The sequence below is a fragment of the Myotis lucifugus genome, unplaced genomic scaffold (assembly GCF_000147115.1).
Source record: "Myotis lucifugus unplaced genomic scaffold, Myoluc2.0 scaffold_60, whole genome shotgun sequence".
In the NCBI taxonomy this organism is placed as follows: Eukaryota; Metazoa; Chordata; class Mammalia; order Chiroptera; family Vespertilionidae; genus Myotis; species Myotis lucifugus.
Genome location: NW_005871108.1, coordinates 661191 through 681690, shown reverse-complemented (window position 1 = coordinate 681690; position 20500 = coordinate 661191). Strand labels below are relative to the sequence as shown.

General features: G+C 41.2%; 1 protein-coding gene across 2 annotated transcripts; it reads left to right on the top strand.

The window, feature by feature from the left end:
• Window positions 1-3985: 3985 nt before the first annotated feature.
• LOC102432839 (zinc finger protein 253-like) lies at window positions 3986-17118 on the top strand. Of its 2 annotated transcripts, XR_002829447.1 has the most exons (6): window positions 3986-4295; window positions 10888-11014; window positions 11395-11490; window positions 11639-11810; window positions 14214-14287; window positions 15534-15558. XR_002829447.1 is itself a non-coding variant. In XM_023754330.1 (5 exons), the coding sequence occupies exons 1-5, from the start codon at window positions 4281-4283 to the stop codon at window positions 16146-16148; spliced, it is 927 nt and encodes a 308-aa protein (XP_023610098.1). In that variant the 5' UTR covers window positions 3986-4280; the 3' UTR covers window positions 16149-17118. The 2 variants fall into 2 exon arrangements, 1 of the variants encoding a protein (XP_023610098.1); XM_023754330.1 differs by lacking the exon at window positions 11639-11810 and having other exon boundaries at window positions 15534-17118.
• Window positions 17119-20500: the final 3382 nt, after the last annotated feature.

The window sequence follows — 20500 nt, the reverse complement described above, 5'->3', positions numbered from 1 at the left end:
TGCGAGTGTGTTTATTAAAGCTGGGACAGTGCGATGAAAGGAGGGTTGGGGTGAGGGAGGCCACAGGGGAGGACCTCAGCCGGCTGCGTTGGCTCTGAGAGGTGGAGGTCAGGGACAGAAGTCGGGCAGGAAGGCGGCCCCGGACCCGGGTTCAGGGGGTGAACCTCAGACGAGCTGCTGCTGCCCCGCTTCCCTGCCTGCAAGTCTCATGTGGCCCCTCGGCTTTTAGGAGGTGCTGCCCGTGGAGGAGGAAGTCAGGGAAGGGAAAGGTGTGGGTGTGGGTGTGGATGTGGGTGTGGGAGGGGCGTTCCCCCGCTTTCCTGGATCCCTTGCCTTGAGGCTCTGTTTAAAATCCGTCCTTGGCCGGCTGGACCTAGGTGAGGTCTCAGGGGAGGGTCTTTACCGAACAGCCATTAGCTTTTCCGATGTGTCCTTTCATAACGCCGATTCATCAAAATGTGGGTAAAAGGGACCAGGGTTCTTTTCTGGTTAGTTTTGTTTTCATGAATGTCATTGAAGGTGGACTGGGACCAAGGAGTGAGGGCCCTGGGACAGTCCGGCATGTGCAAGTCATTTGCCCCTAAATGTCCTGGGTTAGGGAAGATAAAGCCTGGTGACGTATTAGCTGGCTGTGAGTTCCTTCCTCAAAGTGTTGGCCTTGTCTGATGATTTTGTCTCAGTTTCCCTTTTTCCACTTGTCAAGGAATTTCCCTGCCCTATTACTAGGAAGCAGTGCCTTCCCAGGGGAGGCCAGGAAGAGGCCTAATTCAGGGAGAGGAGGATTATGAGAAAGATGATGAGAAAGAAATCAAGTAGTGAGAGGGCAGAACGGTCAGTGAGGAGTCTATAGAGAGATGGCGAAGTTGAGGATGCAGGAGGGCCTTATAAAGCAATGGGAAGTGTGATAGAGGAACTCGGGAAAGTAGCAAATGGAGAAAGAAAATAGAGACCCATGGAGGAATGGGAGAAGTCCAAACACTTGAAGGGGAGCAGAAAGGGAGAGGAGTCCTCGTTAGCAGAAGTGGGGGCCACAAAGGGGAAGTCACTTCAGATTGTTACAGGGAAACCCCTGGTTGGGCTCGGGCTGCCAGTATGGAAGGCAGGGTTGAATCCTATTTGGCGTTTATTGAGAAGGCCAGCCAACCAAGAAGACTGGGCGCTTACTAGTACAAGCATTCAAATCCTGTCTTCCAGCACGGTGCAGGGGATAGGGTTATAAAGGGGAAGGGGCGAGGGGGAGGCTGGGAAGGGATGCAGCTACGGGTAGCCCTGGAGGTCCCCAGACATCAGCTATTGTCATCAGAGGGTGAGATGATGTTGATGAGACGATGCTTTGACTCCTGGTGGGTCAGTCTGACCCTGCTTACTGGTTCTGCTTGCTGGATTCACAGCTGAGTCACCTTCTTAATCACTTGCAAAGGAGTTTAAGAAAAACTTAACCCCCTATTCACATAAGTATACGTGTTCTAAGATTTAAAATGATATGATTACTTTTCAGATTAACTCGGTGCTCTATCAGATTATAAGTCTCCCTATCCAGATGGAGTCAGGAGAAAACGAGTTGGGTGAGACCAGTGTAGGAATGGAAAGGGAGGAAGGGATGACACAGCAGAGGCAGAAACAGCACTGAGAGCTTAGCCAGGTAGGGATATTGAAGTTTGTTTTTTTTAAATATGTTTTTATTGATTTCAGAGAGGAAGGGAGAGGGAGAGAGAGATAGAAACATCAATGATTGAGAATCACTGATCAGCTGCCTCCTGCACACCCCCTACTGGGGATTGAGCCCGAAACCTGGGCATGTGCCCTTGACAGGAATCAAGCCTGGGAAGCTTCAGGCCTACAGGCTGACGCTCTATTCACTGAGCCAAACCAGCCAGGACTTGAAGCTTTAATCAGTACTTTGGAATAGTACCCTTTTAAAAGATAAGATCCTTAAAGAGATAATCAGTTTAAAATAAGAACTTTAGCAGAAACCGGTTTGGCTCAGTGGATAGACTAGAGCGTCGGCCTGCAGACTGAAAGGTCCCAGGTTCGATTCCGGTCAAGGGCATGTACCTGGGTTGCGGGCACATCCCCAGTAGGAGATGTGCAGGAGGCGGCTGATTGATGTTCTAACTCTCTCTCTCTCCCTTCCTCTCTGTAAAAAATCAATAAAATATATTTTTTAAAAAAATAAGAGCTTTAATAGTGGGCCCTCCTCGAATATGTCCTCATGAAAAGCAGAAATCTGGCCCTGGCTGGCATGGCTCATTGCTTGAGCATTGTTTCAGCTTTGGCCTGTGCACCGAAAGGTCACCAGTTTGATTCCTGGTCAGGGAACACATGCAAGTTTCATGTTTGTTGGCTGGAGGCTATGCATGGATGTTTTTCTCACACATCGATGTTTTTCTCTCTCCCTCTCATTCTCTCTCTAAAAGATCATTAAAACATATATTTTTGGGGAAAAAATCTGGACATAGAGATATGCATAGAGGGAAAAGGTACTAGTTTTTTCTTCCCCAGAACACTGGTGATATAAACTGGCTCAATGTTAATGAGAAATAACGACTTGGACCTATTTACCTGCTTACCCGCAGTTAAAAGCATAAACGTCCCCATGAATATTCAGGGCTGCTCTGAGGATTTATTATAGTGAAATCTGTTGTATTTAGGAATTTCTTTTCTATTTCTTTCATAACAATTGTGTTTGTTAGATTGCATCAGATTTGGGGGCTTTTTCTCTTATTAATTTAATCCTATTTCCTTCTTTTAAGTTTAACCATATGACTATTAAGTTTATAGATTTTTAAACTTATGTGTCATAGTAAGTACTTTTAATGTGTTAACCCTGTATAAATCCAGGTTTAGAATTCCCACAAGATAGTCAAACCCACAGGAACAAACTTTTGAGGAAAGATTAGTGTTGCCAGAGGCTAGGGAGACTGGAAATGGGAGTTGCTATTTAGGGTTACACATTTTGATTTTTTGAATATGAATAAGTTCCAGAGATCCTTGGTACAACATTATGCCTGTCATGAACACTATTATATTGTGCACTTGAAATTTTATAGAAAGGGTAGAGCCCGTTCGAAGTGTTCTTACCATATTAAAATAGTAACAAGAACAACATTATGTATTTGGGGGTCATTTGGAGAAAGTGAAAATGAGTGGGTTGTGAATACTGTTATATCTTGACAGACTTCTAGGTTATGCTCCTTTGGTTCATTTTCAAACAAAGCTGTAATGTTAACGCCTTTCTTCTCCTTGTCCTTTGGAGATTGAGGCTCCACTCACCTGTGGGCAGTGGGTCAGGCAGAAGATTTTCCTGTTGTTCCACTTGGTCCATGGTAGGGGACAGGGCGAATTCCTGGGGACTCAGGTTAGTTTGTGAAGGTTCTGAGGCAGGCACCTCACATAACCCTGTTGCCACCATGTGGTTTCCCCCTCCCTGTTGCACCTGCAAAAATATCCCAGAACCTGGTCATGCCCATTCCAGAACAACTCCAACACTAGGAATCCACCCTGGGGTCCTGCCCTTCTAGAAGTTCCTAGCCCAGCTTCTTACACAGGTCTCGGGTGTGTTGTGTCTAGTATCTCCCTAGCCCACTGCTACTGAAAACAGATCTTGGGGAGCAATGTTACCTCTGGCAGGAACTAGTTAAAGATGCCATTTCATGGGCCTCACTGCCGATTACAGCATCTTAGCTTTTTAGACGGGGCCTTGGTTCCCAAGGGTTCTGCCTATACATTAAAACTGTAGAAGAAATGCTTAGCGAAATGGTCTCCTCCCATTAGATCATTTGATGATAAGTTAGATCATTTGATGATAAGAAATAACATTACTGTGCCCTCCCCCACAGAGTTGGACAACTGGTGTGGGAGCCAGGTGATTCAAAAGTGAGGCCAGTGTTTAGCAGAAGGGCTCTTTGCCACAAGACGTTTGTGAGAGTTCAGAACCAGGTTCAGAACCAGGTTTGGTCCAGGGTGCTCTGTTGGATATGGAGGGGGCAGGAGAACAGCCCATATTCTCATTGCTGGGTTGAAGTTTGTGCATGTCTGTGGCAGGGGTTATCATGGGTAAACAGGAGAGAAAAAACTCACAGTTTAAGCTTCATGTAGGATCTCATTGTTTCTGAATCTCTCCTGTGACAAAGGACGACGGAGTGTGACATTTTTCAACATTTTAAGGTCCTTCTGCCCATGACTGTGGAAGCAAGACATATTCTCAAGAGACAGGTGTGATTCCTCAACATACGTTCCCCTGTGAAGACAACCCGGAGCAGGAGGAGGAAGAGGACAACATGGCTGCTCCTCAGGTAAATGCCCTGTCTTGGGTCAGTTCTGTGTTTGCATTTCTTTCTAAAGTTGGTGGATTTAGAAACTGCAAATCTTTACTCTCTATTTCTGATGATCTTGCAAAGCAAGTTAGTTTTCAACTACTTAACTTTTTTTTCTTCTTATAATTGTCCAAGTTCCCTCTTTGAAATGTTACTGGCATTTGGTGTTTTGGGGTTTCTGAATACAGAAATCAAGAGTATCAAGCATGCCCTAGCTGGTTTGGCTCAGTGGATAGAGCGTCGGCCTGCGGACTGAAAGGTCCCAGGTTCGATTCCGGTCAAGGGCATGTACCTTGGTTGCGGGCACATCCCTAGTGGGAGGTGTGCAGGAGGCAGCTGATCGATGTTTCTCTCCCATCGATGTTTCTAACTCTCTATCCCTCTCCCTTCCTCTCTGTAAAAAAATCAATAAAATATATATATTTTTAAAAAGTATCAAGCAGAGAGATTCCTGGGCAAATTTTATTAAGCTTATGTTTGAGGATAAGGGAGAAAACACAGAAGAAAGGAATGTTCTCTAAACCAATTCAGGGACTTGTGCTGCTTGGCTTTTTTTATTTTTTATTGATTTCAGAGAAGAAGGGAGAGGGAGAGAGAGATAGAAACATCAGTGATGAGAGAGAATCATTTATCTGCTGCCTCCTGCACACCCCCTACTGGAGAATGAGCCCGAAACCTGGGCTTATGCTCTTGACCGGAATTGAACCCGGGACCCTTCAGTTCCCAGACCAACGCTCTATCTACTGAGCCAAACTGCATAGGGTTGCTTGTTGGCTTTAATAAGCTTGGGACAAAGTGGGCTTTTTCAAGATGGCCTGCTTGTGGAATTTTCCATTTCAGGGTGGGTTGACTTCCTTTACCAACTGGGTTTCCAGGTTGTTAGCGCCTGCATTATGGGGGAACTATGGCAGTGTAGTTCACTAGAGTCACCCCAGGAAGTTCATGGAGCAGTCACACCGGATCAACTGCTCATGGGCATCAGTAGTTTCAACATCTGCAGGGAAGCAGGTATTTGGCAAGGAGATAAAGTCAGCTACCTCTGCATCTTTGAGTAGGGAGCTGAGGTGTGATGACTTCCCTATATGTCTCAGGGATACTTTTTTCTTATGTCCCACAACCTTCTCTTTATTGTTTCCATCCAGGTTCCCTATAGGGAATGAAGAACTCTCACCATAAATTAATGACCATTGTTGGGGAGAAAGATACGTTCTTCTACCATAAATGTTCTTTTAGCTGGTCTAAACAGTTACATGTGACATGTATGGGAGCTCCACACACGTGACAGAGTCAGAGACCCCACATGCAAGAGAGGTTCCGAGACTGCAAGGGAAATTTGGTATATGAGACATTCTGAGCCTGGCATCAGTTAATGCACCTTGGGACATCAGAAGATATTTGGAGATCACATGTTCAGAAGTATTAGTTTGCCTACCGTCTAGATAGGTAAAAAGTCATTTTTGGTTTTAACCTGTATCATGGGTCAGGCTCCTAATTAAAATTCTTTTGGCTATTTAAAGGGAGAGCCGAAGTTTCTCTTGAGTCCACAGGGTCTTGGTGCCTTTAGTTCAACATAATCCTTAGACATTGAAGCACATCTTAAGGTGCCTTGTTTTGAACCCCTGCACGGTCAACTTATGAAAACATTTTCTTTGTGACAGACCAACATGGGAAGGCATTGCTATCCAAGGTTTCTATTGAGATAGGTTGTGTAGAAGGGAAATGTAGGTTTTAAATTTATGTGGCTGCAATATGTGATCTTGAGGACAGGATTGAGAAAATGCATATTTAATCAGGATTGCCTTAGTAGCCCCAGAAAGTTCTTGAAAAGGAAAAATCGTTAGAAGAAACTTGCTCACTACATTAATAAGAAAGCCTTACTTTTTTTTTTTTTTAAGAATTCATTTTTCCCCTTTATTGTTGAAAGTATTACAGATGTCTCCTTTGTTTGTTTGTTTGTTTGTTTGTTTTACCCACTGACCCCCTCCACCCTGAACCCGCCCCTCCCAGGCCTTCACCACTATTTTCTGTGTCCATATATGCATATAAGTTCCCCAGTTAATCACTCCTCACTCACCTCCCTGGCCCTACCTTCCTTCTGAAATTTGTCAGTCTGTTCCATGCTTCTATGTCTTTGGATCTTTTTTGTTTATCAGTTTATTTTGTTCATTAGATTCCATGTATGAGTAAGATCATGTGATACTATCTTTCTCTGACTGGCTTATTTTGCTTAGCATAATACTCTCCAGGTCCATCCATTTGCTGTAAATGGTAAGAGTTCTTTCTTTTTATAGTGACCTTTTTGGTCTCTTGTGATGGCCTTCATTTTAAAGTCTGTTTTGTCGTATATAAGTATTGCTACTCCAGCTTTTTTTTTTTCTTTTCCATTTGCATGGAAAATTTTTTTCCATTCCTTCACTCTCATCCTGTGTATGTATTTTGTTCTGAGGTGGGTCTCTTGTAGACAGCATATAGTTGGGTCATGTTTTTGTATCCATTCAGCTACCCTATGCTTTTTTGTAGTAGCACTCAATCCATTTACATTTAGAGTTCTTATTGATAGGTACTTATTTATTGCCATTTTAATTCTGCGTGCCTAGGTTTCTCCATTTCTTTTCATTACAGCAGTCCCTTTAGCATTTCTTGTAATGCCGATTTGGTGGTGATGTACTCTGTTAGCCTTTTTTTTGTCTGGGAAGCTCTTTATTTGACCATCTATTTTGAATGATAGCCTTGCTGGATATAGTAATCTTAGTCTCAGAGCCCTGCTTTCTATTACCTTGAGTACTTCATGCCATTTCCTTCTGGCCTGTAGAGTTTCTAATGAGAAATCAAGTGTCAGCCTTATGGGAGCTCCTTTGTAGGTAACAGTTTGCTTTTCTCTTGCTGCCTTTAAGAGTCTCTCTTTGTCTTTAATTTTTGGCATTTTAATTATGATGTGTCTGGGTGTGGACCTGTTTGGGTTCTTCTTGCTTGGGACTCTCTGTGCCTCCTGAAGTTGTGTGACTTTTTCCATTACCAGGCTAGGGAAGTTTTCTGCCATTATTTCTTCAAACACATTCTCTATCCTTTTCTCCTTTTCTGCCCTTCCTGGCACACCTGCTATTTTAATATTGTTGTGTTTCTTGTTGTCCCACAGCTCCCTTAAGCTGTCCTCCTGTTTTTTAATTGTTTTTTCTTTTCCGTTCTCTGATTGAGTAAATTTTTTTTATACCCTGTCTTCTAATTCACTGATTTGATCCTCAGCTTCCCCTAATCTGCTCTGTATTCCATTGTGTTTATTTGTGCTATATCATTCTTTATTTCTGTTTTCATAGTTACTATATCTTTTCTCATACCGTTAAGCATCTTTACCATCATTACTCTTACCTCTGTTTCAGATAAATTTATTACCTCTGCTTCATTTATCTCTTCTGCTGGGGAATTCTTTTGTTCTTTCATTTGGGGGTTGTTTCTTTGTCTCCTCATTTTGGCTGCCTGTTTGGATTTGTGACTATGTATTAGGTAGATCCTCTACGTCTCTCAATCTCTTGTGCAGGATAGTATCAAACACTGTTTCTGACTATTAGGTCAGGCAAAGACTCAAAGCCTCCAGAGAATGCCTCTGCCTGTAGAATGATAGGATTCCTCTTGTCTTGTCCTCAGGTGTGGTGAGAGATTTTTTCAGCAGGGTGGGGCAGTTGCTTCTGCCTGGAGGCTCTTTGTTATTTTTAATCTCTTAAGTGACCTCAGGACAAAGTGTTTTCCAATAGGGTGGGTCAACTGTCTTCCCCCCAGGTAAGGCCAATGTCTGTGTGGGAAAAATGTCCTCCGCTGCATGAGGGAATAACTCCGCACAGGAAACCAGAGGTTTCCTATCTGCATTCTGAGCTCTAACCTCCAAGTCCCCAACCCTGGCTTCTGCTCACACAGCTCCAGTCCACTCTGCCCTCCCTCTGCCTGCACAGGGAATTTGAGTGTTGGCCCTTTAAGAGGGTGCCTGATTTTCCAGCCATCTCTCCCTGGCAGACAGCAACCCTCCTGCTTTTCACAGCCAGATGTTATTTGGGTAGGTACCCTTCTCAGTTCTGGTGCTCTCTTCTGGGGGGCCCAGCTTGGGGATTAGTTCCCAGAGTCCTCAGTGGCAACCCCTCCCATAGCTGAGATATCTCTCCGGGACTTTGGCTGCTTTCAGTGGGTGCCTGGTCAGCCCCTTCACACCTCAGCCCCTCCTACCTATCTACGCGGTCTCCACTTTCCATCCTTGGGGATCAGGTTTCTCTCCAGCTAGTCTTCTGTTAACTATTCAGGGTTTTTTGTGTGTTTCAGTTGTAATTCCAGTTTGTTCCTGGGAGCATGTCCATGCAGCATCCACTCACTCTGCTGCCATTTTTAACCTCAATATTCTCCATTTTAGTTGTATTTCCAGTCTTGCCCTGGGACGAGATGCACCACAGGTTTGCCTAATTGGCTGCCATTTTCTTGAAAGCCTTACTCTTTAAATGCACTGTTAGATTTACAGAATGTGGGAGGTATATGTGGACACTAAACTTATTGATAATCTGTTCTTCTATGTGCTTCCGTCACCTGATGTCGCTTCCTTTGAACTTTATTTTCATTTGGTGCAGGTGTTCTCTGCCAGGTTCCTGAACTATAGATTTAATATTTTTTCTTTATCTTTAATAAGGGTCTTGGACAAATTATTTTTAAATATATTTTTATTGATTTTGGAGAGAAAGGGAGAGAGGGAGGGAGAGATAGAAACATCAATGATGAGAGAGAATCACCAATTGACTGCCTCCTACACATCCCACACTGGGGATCAAGCCCACAACTCAAGCATATGCCCTGACCTGGAATTGAACCGTGACCTCCTGGTGTATAGATCAACACTCAACCTCTGAGCCATACCAGCCGGGCTGGAAAAATTTTTGAGAGTTACACATAAGCAATCACATTTCATCTGGAACCTTTTTCTCTTTTCAGTTTCTCTTTATTTGTAGGTTGCTTTGAGAAATAAAGGCTTTTTTGTTGTTATTGTTCACTGGCAATACTACCTTTGCAAATAGAGGCTTTTATCAGTGAGGCCTCAAACCTGTAAATGTTTATTGTATTCAACAAACATCACAAACACACTCTTCTTTAATGCTACATTGTATTTTTATAAAAGTTTATAAGAATCAAATGGATGTTCAAGAGTATTAAATTTATAAAATACCAATCAGCACAAGAGATAAAAATTATCCAAGAAATAAAAGGTGCCCTGGCCAGTGTACACCAGTGGGTTGGAGTGTCCTGCCATGCACAGGTATGACCCAGGTTTGATTCCCAACCCATGCAAGGGTGTGTGCCGGAAGCAACCAATCAATGTTTCTCTCTCTCTCTCTCTCTCTCTCTCTCTCTCTCTCTCTCTCTCTCTCTCTCTTCCTCTCTCCCTCCCTTCCATTCTCTCTAAAGTCAATGGAAAATTATCCTCAGGTGAAGATTAAAACAAAAATAGTAATTAAAGAATATGAAAGAATAGCTCTACCTTATTTTACATCATTGTGTGTTTACCTCTCTTTTGTGTTTATAAAACGCAAAGACTCTTTCATGAAGAGATTGGTGAGATTACCACAATTGGAATTAATCTTGATTTTATTTCAGGCTAATTTTCTTGACATGAAAATGTATCATTTGTGTCACATTTAATATGTATATCATTTCCATTATTATGTCTTGTCTTTTTGCAGAAAATGTTAACATTATTTGAGCTCTTTCTTACCTTCTTGTTTCTATTCTCTAGTAACAACACTGAACGTTATGATGGTTGCATTTGTATATTGTTTTCATCCAAGCTCCACCATTTGCTGGATGGTTTACAAAATATTCTGTTAGAAAAAGAAGAATATTTTCATTGTTCTCTGATTTTTCATGAGATTTATTAATTTATATATATATATATATATATATATATATATATTAATTAATTTAGAATAATATCTAGTACATAGTTATCATTAAAGAAGGATTGTGATTGCTAGGCTTACTAATGTATGAGCTCTGTAAATTCAGTAAAATACTTCACTCAAAGTCCTGCATACGAATTTCTTTCCTGTGTTTTCTTTCTCTGTGCTGTCTAAAGGTGTGGCACATGCAGTAGACTCATTGGTGTCCATAGTTTTAAGTGAGCTGGAAACTCAGGACCCACCCCAGCACTCCTGAATCAGGGTCTGAATTTTGTGGATCTCCAGTTCCTTGTTTTGCACTTTGATATTTTAGAAATACTTTGGTGTGCTCACTCAGAATGACTTCTCTAACTAAGAACTATATACACTTGATCCTCTATGATTCAAATATAGCACTCAAAAATGGATATGCCTGTGTTGATGCCTTTATGTTTAAAATTTCTCTTCCAGAAAAGTAAAGCCTCTACAGTGGTTTTGTAAATGATATGTCATCCTCCTTTCTCAAAATACACTGGAGAAGGTCAAAATGATCTTATTGGATAATTCAGGTTCACTCTGTGTTCTTATTGGGTCACATTGTGACCTCTGTCCATGTTTACTTGAGTAATGTTTTAATTTTTGTTTTGCTTTGTATCTTTTAATTTCAGGGGCAGTTGACCTTCAGTGATGTGGCCATAGAATTCTCTCAGGAGGAGTGGGCGTGCCTGGACCCAGCTCAGCGGAAACTGTACATGGATGTGATGTTGCAGAACTACAGGAACCTGGTATTCCTGGGTGAGGACCACTTCCTTCCAGAATTTCTCCTCCACCCGCAGGGTTTTGTTTTCTTCATTAGTACAGTGTCTGCTTGTAGCTTCTGCTTTTTATGATAGAGTTTCAGATCCGTGTTATTAAGGAAAGCAATTGGGGTTTTGCTGGTGCAGAACAGAAAGGCTTCCTGATGTATATGGAAGTGGAACTCAGGATCTGGAAACTTTAAAAGTTGTCTCTGGTATAATAAAGGTGCTGTCAGAAAATAAAATTTTGGGAAATAATTTTCTAAAATATTCTGGTATTCTACAATGTCCTATCTTCTTACTTGAACCCAGGGCTGGATTGGAAATTGGAAAATCTCCATTAAAATCTCACGTTCCTTTTTTTTTTTTAATAAACAGGTCTTGTTGTGTCTAAGCCAGACCTGGTCACCTTTTTGGAGCACATGATGGAGCCCTGGGAGTTGAAGAGAAAAGAAACAGTATCCAGACAGCCAGGTAGGTGGGAATGAAGGTAGCAGACAACCCAGGTGAGAGGTCAAAAGTCACAGAGGAAGGCAAGCTTTAAAATATGTTTTGGGAAGATTGGCTTCAATGGGAAATGATTTTGGAGATGGTCAGGTTTACTTCTGTTTCTGTCTTCAAGGGACAGAGCCTCTTCAACATTTACTCTCTGGCATCATGTAAGGGTTCTCCTTGTGCTCCTTTGATCTGCCATCACATTTGCAGTGAGAGCCAAAGACCTGCCCTAGTAGTGTGAGGGTGGCATGACCTGGCTACTCTTGCATTTCTTGCGGACGCTGGGAAACTGCACATTGGTGAGGAATGTTATGTTAAACCAATTCTCTTTTCTGCTTCATGTAAGTAGTTTGTAAAGAAGTGGTTGAGATGCTGGAATTTGGTTCCCACATCCCAGGAGCGCTGGGGATAGGTGGCCAAGTTGTCCTATTATTCCTTCTGCTTGACCAAGTCTGTTGCTGATGTTTCTATTGTATATTTAAATTCAGGTACTGAGTACTTCAACTTCCAATATTTGTTTGGTTCTTTCTTACACTTTCTGCCTTTGTATTTTTTTTTCATGCATAGTTTTAATGGTAATTTAGTTTTTTGTCATGCATAGTTTTGATGGTAATTTAGTTTTCTGTGTTTTTTCCTCTATGTTCAGATTGATCCTCTTTAAGATGGTGGTTTTGAATTCTTTGTCAGGTAATTAACATATTGCCGTTAAGTTAGGACCAACACATGGAGACTTACTTTGTGCCTCTGGTTGGACTGTTTTTCTGTTTTTTTTCATAAGCCTTGTGATTTTTTGTTACTGTGTAAGCCCATTAGAAGCAGGCGTCATCCCTTTCTTTATGAGCTTCCTTTGTACAAGAGAACACAAATAACAATCAGCTATGGTAGGTTTTTAATGGCCTGTCAAACCTATTCTGGTGTGTGTGTGTGTGTGTGTGTGTGTGTGTGTGTGTGTTTCTATCATTTTTTAATATTTTATTTACACTTGACATCAATATTACATGTGTCTTAGGTGTACACCCCAGTAATTAAACATGATATAGTTTTGGGGCTGGGGCCACTTAGCAAGAGGTACAAGACACACTGAGGCCAGATGCTGATTCTTTGAGACATTGTAGTAAAGACTGGAGCATAAGCTTATTCAGGCTGTTTCCATGGAAAACCACTTGAAACAGATTGGGCGGGCCTGCAAGTTCATGGGGCAGGGTCTGAGGAAATCTTCAGGGTGGGTGAAAAGTCTGAGCCAGGTTGATACTCAGCTATGGAGCCTGTCTGCCCGCTCTGTGCGTGAAGGGTTTTAGAAAAGGAAGAATGACTTCTACCAAGACTTATGTCTGGGAAAAAGCTCCTTCTCCAGCCCTCATCCTTGGGCCAGATATTGTTGTTCTTCCCTGTGTGTCCTGGTGCCTTTCAAGCTGCTGCCCATTTCTGGAGCTCAGAGGGCATGAGTCTGAGTAAGTCAGAGCATGAGCCCATTAAAGGGAACTGCCGCAGTGGTCGGCAAACTGGCTCACGAGCCACATGTGGCTCTTTGGTCCCTTGAGTGTGGCTCTTCCACAAAATACCGACTTCGCGCATGGGCCACAAAATTTCCATCTCACTGTACGTGCGCGCCTGCACATGGTATTTTGTGGTGCACGTGGTATTTTGTGGAAGAGCCACACTCAAGGGGCCAAAGAGCCTCATGTGGCTTGTGAGCCGCAGTTTGCCGACCACGGGCCTAAGACTCCATCAGCTCTCCGTCTCACTCAGCCACAAGCCTCCCTAGTTTTTACAGCCATAGTAATGGGGACATCTCTTCTTGGCATTGGAACCCTGGGCTGGCGGGCCTTCTGTGGGGCTGGGACCCTTCACTCCTCAGGTGTGACCTCTGCAGCTGAAATATTTCTTGTGATTTTCACCCATCATGTGGTCCCAGCCCGTTCTGTGACTTTGCACCTGATACCAGTCTGTCTGTGTCTTTAGTTGTAGAACTTCATTCAGCTAGGTTCCTGGACATTCTGAACGATGGTTTTCCTGTAGTTTAGTTGTTTTATTTAGTGTGGCTGTGGGAGGATGCCAGTGCCGCAATTACCTACACCACCATCTTGACCAGAAGCCTGCGTGGGTGTGTTTCATGTAACTTCCCAGTTTAAAACATATTTTGCTTTTATTTAGAGCACATGATATTCCCAATCCTGATGTCTTTCTTCAGCACAACAGTCTCTTTGGTGCTTGAATAATTACTCTCTTTCTTAGCAGCCACCACAATGTGTTCATGGTAAATTGCCATTTCCTTAGCAATCTGTGTCATTTAAAACAGAAGCAAGTTCCACAGGTAGTTGCAAAAAATCCAGACCATTCTGAATTGGACATACAGTGCACGAAGGAACTGAGGATGGGGAGGTATCCCAGTCATTGTGTAGTGTGCCAGAAAGGGTGACCAGGAATTGGGAGCAAATATAAGCAACTTGTCTTCCCTCTTTGACATGACCCTTTTCTGTTTTTCCCCTCGGGGTGTGCTGTGGTCTTTGACCTCTTAAGTACTCAGAAAGGTAATTGGGTCAGTCATTGTTATTAAGTTTCCATCTTCATGGAGAAAAAATGTAGGTGATTCCTCTTCTGCCACCTCACTGAAGTCATTTGACAGGTATTAATTCTGTACATTACATTTGAAAAGTACTTATCTGCATGTAGTGTGTTATAATTCATTTGTTATATTTCAGTTATGTCTTCTCAAGTCACCCAGGGCTTGTTACCAAAACCAGGCATCGAAAATTCATATTGGAATATGCTACAGGTAAGGTGTACAATGTGTGGCATTGAGAATTTACACTTAGTCAAAGTTTTGGAATGTCTGGGGCAATATGAAGAGAAAAAAGATGTTATGATGCATATAACCAAACTGGAACAGTTACCCATACAATATCCTTGCTGCCAAAAGAGGTTAAGGATATAAAAGATTTTGGAAATTTTTACTTGGAGTTACCTTGGAAGAACAATGTGATTCTGAGTGCAAACACCAAAGGAAACCTTTTAAAAATACATATTTTCTGAAATGAAATTGGGAGCATCAGAGAAGTCACCTAGTCCATTGTGTAAATAAGTCTTCGGATGATTTAATGTAGGATTTAAGTTAAATGTTTGTAAAAATCCATCATTTAAAACACAAAGATGGAAATTGTGACTGAATTTGTAAATCCCTTAACCAAGTTTGAATTATTCCTTGACAGAAAAATATTCTTTCTTGTTCCAGATGCTATAATTTTCATAAATGTGTTTGGTTTTATATTCAACCATTATGGCTTTATAGGTATCAGAATAGGTGATTGGACACAACTTTACATGTGCAATGATATTAGAACTTGAACTAAAGGCTTTTCTATCTTCATTGATTACTAGAGTGCATATAATGAATAGAGAAGTCAGTGCAGTAAATCTAGGAATTTAAGAAAGGGTTAAATTCTAATAACCATTAGAGAACTTAGTTTTCATAGATAATGTATAAATTTCAGAAAGTCTTTGATAAAAGCTCAAATATTGTTATACCTCAGAAAATTCATGCTGTAGACAAGACAGATAAATGTAGTGAATGTGACACATCTTTCAAACCATTATTAAATCTTACTGAACACGAAAATACTCATTGGGGAGGAGCCTTTCAGGTGTAACCAGAGTATGAGAGTCTTTAGTCAATTATCCAATGTCTATATACATAAGAAAATCATTATTGTAGAGAAGCCTTACAAATGTAAAGAATGTGATAATGGCCCTGGCTGGTTTGGGTCAGTGGTTAGAGCTTCAGCCTGCAGACTGAAGAGTCCTGGGTTTGATTCTGGTCAAGGGCATATGCCTGGGTTGCAAGCCTGATCCCTAGTAAGGGGCTTGCAGGAGGCAGCCAATCAATGATTTTCTCTCATCATTGATATTTCTATCTCTCTCCCTCTCCCTTCCTCTCTGAAAGCAATAAAAATATAGTAAAAAAAAAAAAAAAAAAAGAATGTGATAATGTTTCTAAATTGCATTTCCATGTTATTCTACAACAGGCATTTGATACCGAAGAGAAGCCTTATAAATGTGGAGAATGTGGCAAAGCCTATAAATGGTATTCAAGCCTTACCAGTCATCAGAGACTACATTCTGGAGAGAAGCCTTATAAATGTAGGGAATGTGGCAAAGCCTTTAGCAAATCTTCGAGCCTTACCAGTCATCGGAGAATTCATTCTGGAGAGAAGCCTTATAAATGTAAAGAATGTGGCAAAACTTTTACCCAGAGCTCAAATCTTGCTCAACATCAGAAAATTCATTCTGGAGAGAAGCCTTATAAATGTGGAGAATGTGGCAAAGCCTTTATCTCAAGCTCACATCTGACTCGACATCAGATGATTCATTCTGGAGAGAAGCCTTATAAATGTAGAGAATGTGGCTTTGCCTTTAACCGGTGTTCAACCCTTACTCGACATCAGAGAATTCATTCTGGAGAGAAGCCTTATAAGTGTAGAGAATGTGGTAAAGCCTTTATCCGGAGCTCAAATCTTACTCAACACCAGAGAATTCATTCTGGAGAGAAGCCTTATAAATGTAGAGAATGTGGCAAAGCCTTTATCTGGCCCTCACAACTTATGCAACATCAGAGAATTCATACTGGAGAGAAGCCTTAAAATGTAGAGAATGTGACTAAGCCTTTAACAATTCTTCAAGTCTCATGGATCATTAGAAAATTCATACTTGGGAGAAGCCTTATAAATGTAGAGAATGTGGCAAAGCCTTTACCCACCACTCAAATCTTACCAAACATGAGACTGCATACCTGAGAGAAGCTTTACAAATGTGAAGAGTGTGACAAAGCCTTTAACCTCTGCTCTTCAATATTGGGGAATTCATACTGGATAGGAGCAATACAAATATAAAGAATATGGAAAAACCTTTAACCATTGCCCAAACCTCACTAAATATCAAGTAATTCATACCAGAGAGAACCATTACAAGAGTAGAGAATTTGGCAACACCTTTTCCCAGTGTTGGAACCATAGTCAATATTACATAATTCATGCCAGACTGAAATGATACAAATTTAAAGAATGTGGCAAAACTTTTAACTATTTATCAAGCCTCACTGAACTTTAGTGAATTCATACTGAATAGAAACCATGCAAATATAAAGTCAATAACACTTTTCAAATATGCCTTTTAAATCAGAATACTTATTTTAGAGAATCCAGTAAGGAAAGTTATATGATTTTCTAGTATGAATGAAAATACCAAGGGCATGGATGTTTGAAAAAATGTAATTTCCTACACTGTATCCTTTTTATTATGACAGTATTTGTGATTTTTTGCAACACAAATAGTAATGTGATTTAAATCTCAATTCATTTGATGCTTCTGTGAATGCTTGTAATGTGTATTTTGACCAGTGGGTTTGTAATGCTTTGTAATGCGAATTGTCTTCTGTGCATTCTATGAATTTCTTTCTCCCTAATCTGATGACTTTGGGTTTGACAATCTCTCATGGCAATTCCATTGTGTTTACATTCGTGTCTCATGTAAAACCTACCATATGTTTTCCTTGTTCCATAGAATATGTGTGGACTTTATATATTCTCATTCATAAAATGTTTTATTTATTTATTTATTTTTAAAAATATTTTTATTGACTTCAGAGAAGAAGGGAGAGGGAGAAAATAGATAGAAACATCAATGATGAGAGAGAATCATTGATCAGCTGCCTCCTGCATGCCCACACTGGAGGATCAAGCCTGCAATTTGGACATGTGCCCTGACCAGGTATCAAACTATGACTCCTGGTTCATAGGTCAACACTCAATCCCTGAGCCATACCAACTGGGCAATAAAGTGTTTTAATTTAAATATGTTAACGGTGATGTGTAATGAATAAGGTATTAATATGCCATCAAAGTTAACGTTTCCCACCTCATTCAAGGTTTCAGGTAACAACGCAATGGAATGACATCATTAGCAATCCTTTACCCAGAGACCTTAAACCTTAAATGTGTAAAGAGTTTACCCATAATTTATATATTTCCTTCCTTTTATCATACCTGCTGGGGACATTATGATGGTTATTTTGTGTAGCTAAAGAGTTTTGTACTGAACTCCCATGAAACCGTAGTGCACACAGAGACCAGCTTACAGTGTTCCAAGTGAATGTAAGTTTTTTATATGGCATCTCCAGCAGTCCTTGTGAACAATAGTCTGTTTGTTTGTTTGTTTGTTTGATTTGCACTGCAGGGTCTTCATTTTGTATGCCCCTTATGTAAGATTTCTGAAGACCTAGCCAAACCTTGCTGATTTTGTTTAAGCTGTACAATCCAAGGCACTCCACTTAGTGATCCTAAATCAGACCTACACTCTGTACTGCCACTCTCTTCCTGCGTCTTGTCCTGCTTGTGTTCGCCCCTGCAGGCATGCTGTGTACTTTCTCCAGCCTTGTCAATTCTATACTTTTTTTTTTCCAGACTTACCGGTGGTCTTTGTGTGATTGCTAGGCACTGTCCAGTACCAGTGGGCTTTTCTTAACAAATGCCAATTTAACAAAATGCTTAAAAGTCTTATTAGAAGCCCTTTATTTGGAATTCTGCATCCTGATAACATTTTAATATATATATACCAGGTGTACCGGTTAATGCGGATTTTTTTCAATAGATGGAGTTACACATAGGTTGATATATATGCGATTTGATATGTATGCTATTTTGTTTTTTTGACAACAAGCTTCAAAACTTCATGTCAAATTTGCTGAAGGTGTTAACATCATAGAGATTTTTTACGCTTAAAAATGTTGAATTTTTTCATTTGCGGGAAGTTTGAATTCATTATTTTGAAGAAAAGTGCTGCTGGAAGTTATCGTATACTTTGGGAAGCTTATGGTGAACATGCTCCATCTCAAGATAGTTGTGAACACTGGTTAATGCTTTAAAAGTGATGATTTCGATGTGAAAGACAAAGAACATCCAGGTCAACTGAAAAAGTTTGAAGACCAACAATTACAAGCATTATTGCAGGGGTCCTCAAACTTTTTTTTTTAATATATTTTATTGATTTTTTACAGAGAGGAAGGGAGAGAGAGAGTTAGAAACATCGATGAGAGAGAAACATCGATCAGCTGCCTCCTGCACATCTCCCACTGGGGATGTGCGCGCAACCAAGGCAACCAAGGTACATGCCCTTGACCGGAATCGAACCTGGGACCTTTCAGTCCGCAGGCCGACGCTCTATCCACTGAGCAAAACCGGTTTTGGCTCTCAAACTTTTTAAACGGGGGACCAGTTCACTGTCCCTCAGACCGTTGGAGGGCCGGACTATAGTTTAAAAAAAAACTATGAACAAATTCCTATGCACACTGCACATACCTTATTTTGAAGTAAAAAAACAAAACGGGAACAAATATAATATTTGTATTTGCATGTGGCCCGCGGGCCATAGTTTGAGGACCCCTGGGTTAGAGCATTGTCCTGGTGTGCCAAGGTTAGGAGTTCCATCTCAGGGCACATACAAAAATCAACCAATAATTGCTTAAATAAGTGAAACAACCAGTCAATGTTCTCTCTCTCTTAAATCAATAAATTATAAAAATGAAATAATTATTTAAAAAGAAGAAAACGCAATGAAATTGGCTCTCAGCAAAGTGGGAATAGAGGGAACAAATATACTAGCCACAGTGGACTAGGATAAGGGGTAATGGGATAAATGATAGAAAGATCAAAAGCATGCTCCCAGCCGGTGTCCACCTATGAACAAGGAGGTCACAATTCAATTCCTGGTCAGGGCACATGCCTGGTTTGTGGACTTCCTGGTGTGGAGTGTGCAGGAGGCAGCTGATTAATGATTCTCTCTCATCATTGCTGTTTCTCTCTTTCCCTCTCCATTCCTCTCTGAAATCAATAAAAATATAGTTTTTTAAAAGATCAAAAGCATGGGGTGAGGCTGAGAAGAAAAAATGTGTGTGGACGAAGGGCTTTACAAACAGCACCCATATACTGGGGAATAGAAGTACCTGGGTAAAGACATTAGCTGTCTCCTCTTGCTCTGCACAAACAGAAAGTGAAGGTGAAGACAGTGTGGCAGATGGCATGGCTGAATGTTTGCTCAACTGTCAGAACTCAGAGCCAATCTGCAAATACTGGGAGAGCAACTTACTTTCTTTTCCTCTTTCCTTTCTGTCTTGGCTCCAGTCACTCAGTGAAATCTCTGTGACACACAAAATGACTACTAAGCTAATGGGAGAGAGACTACACTGACCACACAATGTAATGAAGACAGTCTTTACAAAATCACTGTGAAAAAGCACTCAACTAAATATAATCCACAACACGTAGCAGCAACAAACCTGAACAAAAGAGGAGATTCTGATTTCTAGATTTCCACATTATATTATTTAAAGTGTCAGTTCTCAACAAAAGCTAGAAGGAATGAAAAACACAGAAAAGTGTGGCTAAGTCACAGGAAAAGGAAATTAAGAGACTTTTTTTTAAAAAAATATTTTTTTATTGATATCAGAGAGAAAGAGAGAGATAGAAACATCAATGTTGAGAGAGAATCAGTTATTAGCTGCCTCCTGCACACCCTACAATGGGGACCGAGCCCACAACTCAGGCATGTGCCCTTGACTGTAATCGAACCTGAGACCCTTCAGTCCGAAGGCTGATGCTCTGTCCACTGAGCCAAACCAGCTAGGGCAAGAGACTGTTTTGAGGATGCCTGGACATTTAACTTCAGCTGAAATGGAAAAATGTTAGTAACATCTATATACTAGTATATAAAAGGCTAAGTGACTGTCTGACTGTCTGGTACATATGACATGCACTGACCACCAGGGGGCAGATGCTCAACACAGGAGCTGCTGAGCTGTGGTGACTTGGCAGCTGTGCTTCTTGGGTGATGCACCTCAGAACCAGAGAGGAGGGAGCCTGATTCCTCGTGGGCCACGCGATTCCACCTTTGGCTGTGGGTTATGTTGTTGCTGGGGCACTATCTGCCCGATTCTGGTTTA

Bases quoted from the DNA above. Each gene is read 5' to 3' on its own strand.
- LOC102432839 (XM_023754330.1), top strand. The intron at 11,015-11,394 runs GTGAGGACCACT...TTTAATAAACAG, and splicing joins CAGGAACCTGGTATTCCTGG to GTCTTGTTGTGTCTAAGCCA. The intron at 11,491-14,213 runs GTAGGTGGGAAT...GTTATATTTCAG, and splicing joins AACAGTATCCAGACAGCCAG to TTATGTCTTCTCAAGTCACC.